General features: G+C 48.9%; 1 protein-coding gene across 1 annotated transcript; it reads left to right on the top strand.

Moving 5' to 3' along the window:
- Positions 1-303: 303 nt before the first annotated feature.
- TMEM213 (transmembrane protein 213) lies at positions 304-7,829 on the top strand. The gene is made up of 3 exons (XM_073650500.1): positions 304-658; positions 2,241-2,276; positions 6,992-7,829. Exons 1-3 carry the CDS (start codon positions 598-600, stop codon positions 7,168-7,170), a joined length of 276 nt encoding a protein of 91 aa, XP_073506601.1. The 5' UTR covers positions 304-597; the 3' UTR covers positions 7,171-7,829.
- Positions 7,830-8,039: the final 210 nt, after the last annotated feature.

The raw sequence follows: 8,039 nt of genomic DNA, 5'->3' as shown, positions 1-8,039 counted from the left end.
TTTAGGAAACACTGAACTGGTGCGTGGTGGTCCCGGGCCCCTGCAGCCGGCTCCGAGATCACGAGCAGCCCCCCCAGGTCGGGCGCGTCACCTTCACCGGCGCTCCGGCCGTCCTTCGCTTTTCTACCTCTAGCAGCGACTTTTGAATTTGCGCCTTTTTTTTTTACGTTTTTTCTTTTTGTGCCGGATGAAGATTTTACCTGTCCGGATGTTTTCGGCTAATTCATAAATTTTTGGAAACGTCCACAGGTTCTCGCTCGTTCGGGTTCCTGTTACCCTAGGGAAAAACTCAAACTAAAACTGGACAGAATTGGTCGATACTTCTCACAGCTGAGGGTTTGTTACAGTTGTATCCAGTATGTACAATCCAGACTCCCAGAATGATACAATGTAACAAACTATCAGCAGAGAGATTTATTCATTCACTGACTGGAAGCAGAGATGCTGCAGGAGGTGAGCTGGGGGCGGAGCCAGGACTGACAGGTGAGCTGGGGGCGGAGCCAGGACTGACAGGTGAGCTGGAGGCGGAGCTAGGAAGCACAGGTGTGTCCCCTCCACCTCCAGCTCCGCAGTCACATCGTCAGTGCAGGGATCACTATGAAGATCACCGTCCTCCTCCTCCTCCTCCTCCTCTGCTACATCCAGGAGTCCTGGGCAGGTGAGAAGATTACTGATATCTGCTAATCCCTGTAATCTGTGGTATGAAACCAATAGGAAATAATCCATCATAATCCAGATCCAAGGTCTAGTGTACGACTAGCGAGTATACAAGCGGGGGACATCTGTGATATCAATGTGATATTGTAATCTGACACAATGTAGCCCCCTAATCTGATACATCGCACCCCTGTAATCCGGTACATCGCACCCCTGTAATCTGATTTATTCTGCTCCTATAATTTGATACATCACATCCTTGTAACCTGATACATCGCACCCCTGTAATCTGATACATCGCACCCTGTAATCCGGTACATCGCACCTCTGTAATCCGGTACATCGCACCCCTGTAACCTGATACATCGCACCCTGTAATCCGGTACATCGCACCTCTGTAATCTGATACATCGCACCCCTGTAATCTGATTTATTCTGCTCCTATAATTTGATACATCACATCCTTGTAACCTGATACATCGCACCCCTGTAATCTGATACATCGCACCCTGTAATCCGGTACATCGCACCTCTGTAATCCGGTACATCGCACCCCTGTAACCTGATACATCGCACCCCTGTAATCCGGTACATCGCACCCCTGTAATCTGGTACATCGCACCCCTGTAATCTGGTACATCGCACCCCTGTAATCTGGTACATCGCACCCCTGTAATCTGGTACATCGCACCCCTGTAATCCGATACATCGCACCCCTGTAATCCGGTACATCGCACCCCTGTAATCCGATACATCGCACCCCTGTAATCCGGTACATCGCACCCTGTAATCCGGTACATCGCACCAGTGTAATCCGATACATCGCACCCCTGTAATCCGGTACATCGCACCCCTGTAATCCGATACATCGCACCCCTGTAATCCGATACATCGCACCCTGTAATCCGGTACATCGCACCCCTGTAATCCGGTACATCGCACCCCTGTAATCCGGTACATTCTGCTCTTGTAATCCGATACATCGCACCCCTGTAATCTGATACGCCGCACCCCTGTAATCCGGTTCATTCTGCTCTTGTAATCCAGTACATCGCACCCCTGTAATCCGATACATCGCACCCCTGTAATCTGGTACATTCTGCTCTTGTAATCTGGTACATCGCACCCCTGTAATCCGGTACATTCTGCTCTTGTAATCCGATACATCGCACCCCTGTAATCTGATACGCTGCACCCCTGTAATCCGGTACATTCTGCTCTTGTAATCCAGTACATCGCACCCCTGTAATCCGATACATCGCACCCCTGTAATCCGGTACATCGCACCCCTGTAATCTGGTACATTCTGCTCTTGTAATCTGGTGTGTTCTATTCCTCTGCAATGTTTCTCTTTTTCATGTTTCGTTAATCTGATGTGTTTGCCTGTTTGTCTGATATAATTTCCCCTCTAATCTGATGTCGCGTACCTTCTGTAATCTGAGGATGCGTCCCTCTAATCTGAGAGTGAACCCCATAAAGTGAACCTCATCATCTATACCGGACCCTGCAGTCTCCACCCTGGATGGACAAAGTATCCAGCGATATCCACACGCTGATAACAGTCTCTTCTCTTCTTTTTTCAGCCTCCAATGATACAGTGAGTTTGCTGCAGTGTCCAGGTGAGCGGCTCCATGATCAGACATATAAACATTCCAAACCCGGCCGCATCTGCTGCAGAACATCTTTACTCCTATTCCAGACAGGAAAAGAAAAAAGATAGATCCTCTCTCAGATCAAATCTAAATACTATGATGATGTAAAACGCTCACCTATAGTCACTACTGATACTACAGTAGACCGAGAGAGCTCCCCCTAGTGGTGGCTGCAGACAGGATCTTATCATTTATCTCTGTATACAGGGAGCTCCCCCTAGTGGTGACTGCAGACAGGATCTTATCCATGTATCTCTGTATACAGGGAGCTCCCCCTAGTGGTGGCTGCAGACAGGATCCTATCATGTATCTGTGTATACAGGGAGCTCCCCCTAGTGGTGGCTGCAGACAGGATCTTATCATGTATCTCTGTATACAGGGAGCTCCCCCTAGTGGTGACTGCAGACAGGATCTTATCATGTATCTCTGTATACAGGGAGCTCCCCCTAGTGGTGGCTGCAGACAGGATCTTATCCTGTATCTCTGTATACAGGGAGCTCCCCCTAGTGGTGGCTGCAGACAGAATCTTATCATGTATCTCTGTACACAGGGAGCTCCCCCTAGTGGTGGCTGCAAACAGAATCTTATCATGTATCTCTGTATACAGGGAGCTCCCCCTAGTGGTGGCTGCAGACATGATCTTATCAAGTATCTCTGTATACAGGGAGCTCCCCCTAGTGGTGGCTGCAGACAGGATCTTATCATGTATCTCTGTATACAGGGAGCTCCCCCTAGTGGTGGCTGCAGACATGATCTTATCAAGTATCTCTGTATACAGGGAGCTCCCCCTAGTGGTGGCTGCAGACAGAATCTTATCATGTATCTCTGTATACAGGGAGCTCCCCCTAGTGGTGACTGCAAACAGGATCTTATCATGTATCTCTGTATACAGGGAGCTCCCTCTAGTGGTGGATGCAGACAGGATCTTATCATGTATCTCTCTATACACAGAGCTCCCCCTAGTGGTGGCTGCAGACAGGATCTTATCATGTATCTCTGTATACAGGGAGCTCCCCCTAGTGGTGGCTGCAGACAGAATCTTACCATGTATCTCTGTATACAGGGAGCTCCCCCTAGTGGTTGCTGCAGACAGAATCTTATCATGTATCTCTGTATACAGGGAGCTCCCCCTAGTGGTGGCTGTAGACAGGATCTTATCATGTTTCTCTCTATACACAGAGCTCCCCCTACTGGTGGCTGCAGACAGGATCTTATCATGTTTCTCTCTATACACAGAGCTCCCCCTACTGGTGGCTGCAGACAGGATCTTATCATGTATCTCTGTATACAGGGAGCTCCCCCTACTGGTGGCTGCAGACAGGATCTTATCATGTATCTCTGTATACAGGGAGCTCCACCTAGTGGTGGCTGCAGTCAGGATCTTATCATGTTTCTCTGTATACAGGGAGCTCCCCCTAGTGGTGGCTGCAGACAGAATCTTATCATGTATCTCTGTATACAGGGAGCTCCTCCTAGTGGTGGCTGCAGATAGGATCTTATCATGTATCTCTGTATACAGGGAGCTCCCCCTAGTGGTGACTGCAGAAAGGATCTTATCATGTATCTCTGTATACAGGCAGCTCCCCCTAGTGGTGGCTGCAGACAGGATCTTATCATGTATCTCTGTATACAGGGAGCTCCCCCTAGGGGCAGCAGACAGAATCTTATCATGTATCTCTGTATACAGGGAGCTCCCCCTAGTGGTGACTGCAGACAGGATCTTATCATGTATCTCTGTATACAGGGAGCTCCCCCTAGTGGTGGCTGAAGACAGGATCTTATCATGTATCTCTGTATACAGGGAGCTCCCCCTAGTGGTGTCTGCAGACAGGATCTTATCATGCATCTCTGTATACAGGGAGCTCCCCCTAGTGGTGTCTACAGACAGGATCTTATCATGTGTCTCTGTATACAGGGAGCTCCCCCTAGTGGTGGCTGCAGACAGGATCTTATCATGCATCTCTGTATACAGGGAGCTCCCCCTAGTGGTGGCTGCAGACATGATCTTATCATGTATCTGTATACAGGGAGCTCCACCTAGTGGTGGCTGCAGACAGGATGTTATCATGTATCTCTGTATACATGGAGCTCCCCCTAGTGGTGGCTGCAAACAGAATCTTCTCATGTATCTCTGTATACAGGGAGCTCCCCCTAGTGGTGGCTGCAGACAGAATCTTCTCATGTATCTCTGTATACAGGGAGCTCCCCCTAGTGGTGGCTGCAGACAGAATCTTCTCATGTATCTCTGTATACAGGGAGCTCCCCCTACTGGTGGCTGCAAACAGGATCTTATCATGTATCTCTGTATACAGGGAGCTCCCCCTAGTGGTGGCTGAAGACAGAATCTTCTCATGTATCTCTGTATACAGGGAGCTCCCCCTACTGGTGGCTGCAGACAGGATCTTATCATGTATCTCTGTATACAGGGAGCTCCCCCTAGGGGCAGCAGACAGAATCTTATCATGCATCTCTGTATACAGGGAGCTCCCCCTAGTGGTGACTGCAGACAGGATCTTATCATGTATCTCTGTATACAGGGAGCTCCCCCTAGTGGTGGCTGAAGACAGAATCTTATCATGTATCTCTGTATACAGGGAGCTCCCTCTAGTGGTGGCTGCAGACAGGGTCTTATCATGTATCTCTGTATACAGGGAGCTCCCCCTAGTGGTGGCTGAAGACAGAATCTTATCATGTATCTCTGTATACAGGGAGCTCCCCCTAGTGGTGGCTGCAGACAGGATCTGATCATGTATCTCTGTATACAGGGAGCTCCCCCTAGTGGTGGCTGCAGACAGGATCTTATCATGTATCTCTGTATACAGGGAGCTCCCCCTAGTGGTGGCTGCAGACAGGATCTAATCATGTATCTCTGTATACAAGGAACTCCCCCTAGTGGTGGCTGCAGAGAGGATCTAATCATGTATCTCTGTATACAGGGAGCTCCCCCTAGTGGTGACTGCAGACAGAATCTTATCATGTATTTCTGTATACAGGGAGCTCTCCCTAGTGGTGAGTGCAGAAAGGATCTTATCATGTACCTCCGTATACAGGGAGCTCCCGCTAGTGGTGACTGCAGACAGAATCTTATCACCTATCTCTGTATACAGGGAGCTCTCCCTAGTGGTGGCTGCAGACAGAATCTTATCATGTATCTCTGTATACAGGGAGCTCCCCCTAGTGGTGGCTGCAGACAGGATCTTATCATGTATCTCTGTATACAGGGAGCTCCCCCTAGCAGTGGCTGCAGACAGAATCTTATCATGTATCTCTGTGTACAGGGAGCTCCCCCTAGTGGAGAATGCAGACAGAATCTTATCATGTATCTCTGTATACAGGGAGCTCCCCCTAGTGGTGGCTGCAGACAGGATCTTATCATGTATCTCTGTATACAGGGAGCTCCCCCTAGCGGTGGCTGCAGACAGATCTTATTATGTATCTCTGTATACAGGGAGCTCCTCCTAGTGGTGACTGCAGACAGAATCTTATCATGTATCTCTGTATACAGGGAGCTCCCCCTAGTGGTGGCTGCAGACAGGATCTTATCATGTATCTCTCTATACAGGGAGCTCCCCCTAGTGGTGGCTGCAGACAGAATCTTATCATGCATCTCTGTATACAGGGAGCTCCCCCTAGTGGTGGCTGCAGACAGAATCTTATCATGTATCTCTGTATACAGGGAGCTCCCCCTAGTGGTGGCTGCAGACAGAATCTTATCATGTATCTCTGTATACAGGGAGCTCCCCCTAGTGGTGGCTGCAGACAGGATCTTATCATGTATCTCTGTATACAGGGAGCTCCCCCTCATGGTGGCTGCAGACAGGATCTTATCATGTATCTCTGTATACAGGGAGCTCCCCCTAGTGGTGGCTGCAGACAGGATCTTATCATGTATCTCTGTATACAGGGAGCTCCCCCTAGTGGTGGCTGCAGACAGAATCTTATTATGTATCTCTGTATACAGGGAGCTCCCCCTAGCGGTGGCTGCAGACAGGATCTTATCATGTATCTCTATATACAATGAGCTCCCCCTATTGGTGGCTGCAGACAGGATCTTATCATGTATCTCTGTATACAGGGAGCTCCCCCTAGTGGTGGCTGCAGACAGGATCTTATCATGTATCTCTGTATACAGGGAGCTCCCCCTAGTGGTGGCTGCAGACAGGATCTTATGTATCTCTGTATACAGGGAGCTCCCCCTAGTGGTGGCTGCAGACAGAATCTTATCATGTATCTCTGTATACAGGGAGCTCCCCCTAGTGGTGGCTGCAGACAGAATCTTATCATGTATCTCTGTATACAGGGAGCTCCCCCTAGTGGTGGCTGCAGACAGGCTCTTATCATGTATCTCTGTATACAGGGAGCTCCCCCTAGTGGTGGCTGCAGACAGAATCTTATCATGTATCTCTGTATACAGGGAGCTCCCCCTAGTGGTGGCTGCAGACAGAATCTTATCATGTATCTCTGTATACAGGGAGCTCCCCCTAGCGGTGGCTGCAGACCGGGTCTTTTATCTCTGTATATATCACGGTGTGGATTTGAAGGGCCCCCCTTATAACATCCTGTATGAGCTGTTATACAGGCAGTATATTATAAGCGGCTGTTATAACTTGCCGTGCGGTGGATTTAGTGCAGGTCTGACATCTGGGAGCAGAACCTGACGTTTATTTCCCGTCTCCCTACAGCGGACAGTACGTACTGCGACGTGGCGAGCCGCTGCTGCATGCCGGGGATGGATAGCTACGGCTGGATCGCGGCCGCTGTGGGCTGGAGTCTGTGGGTTTTCACCATCATCCTCATGTGCGTTGGTAAAGTCATGGACCTGCGGCCGAACGAGCCCAAATACGAATACGTCCAGGAGTGAGACCAGGAGACCTCCACACGGACAAAGTCCAGAAACATGGCGTCCAGGGGAAACCAGCAAAAAAACAAGACTGTAAAGGATTCACGTCAGCCTCTCAATCCTGACGGAAAAGAAGGTGCTTCTATATGGACAAGAAAAATGGCGGCCACTTATCACACCTGGAACAAGGCCTCGTTGCCTATGGCGACCAATCAGATTTCAGCTTTCATTTATCTTGATCAGATTAGAAAATAAAAGAAGAAACGTGATTGGTTGCTATTGAACATCGCCTTAGTTATTGTGCTAGAAGTGCTGCCCATAGCAACCAATCAGATTCCAGCTTAAATTTTTTTCACAGCAGGTTAGAAAATGAAAGTTGTGATTTGATTGGTTCAACATGTGGGAGAAGCTGCTGAAATGGACCAATCAAAATCCATTCTTCTAACCTGCTCTGGAAAAATGAATGTAGGACTCTGGTTGCTACGGGCAACAGTTTTCCTAGATGAGGCCTAATATTTGTTACCCCAGTTTCAGCCATAACTGGTATAGAGGAGGGCGGCCATATTGTGAGGTGAAATATATGGAGATTCTGCCAGAATCTGTCCCCCAGAGCTCAGAGCTGTAATGTAGCCGCCATCTTGTATGTAACGGGGAAATAAAATGACGGCGCTCTTCAATCATTTACTTCTGGAATTCCTTTATTTATATCATGCACCAGTGACACAACCACCAAATACCGGCCACGAGCCCCCGTTACTGGACCCCCACACTACGTGCACATAGTGAAGAAAAAAAAAAAAAGACTAACGTTACAAAAAAGAAAATAAAAATCCCCAAAAAACCCCTGAGGTCACAGCAAATGTCCCCCCCCCCCAGACTGGTCCCGCCAG

Source organism: Phyllobates terribilis, unplaced genomic scaffold (assembly GCF_046119375.1).
Source record: "Phyllobates terribilis strain yellow unplaced genomic scaffold, ASM4611937v1 Scaffold_10__3_contigs__length_209671492, whole genome shotgun sequence".
Classification (NCBI taxonomy): domain Eukaryota; kingdom Metazoa; phylum Chordata; class Amphibia; order Anura; family Dendrobatidae; genus Phyllobates; species Phyllobates terribilis.
The sequence above is the reverse complement of the archived record's forward strand: the minus strand, read 5'-3'. Positions and strand labels throughout refer to the sequence as shown.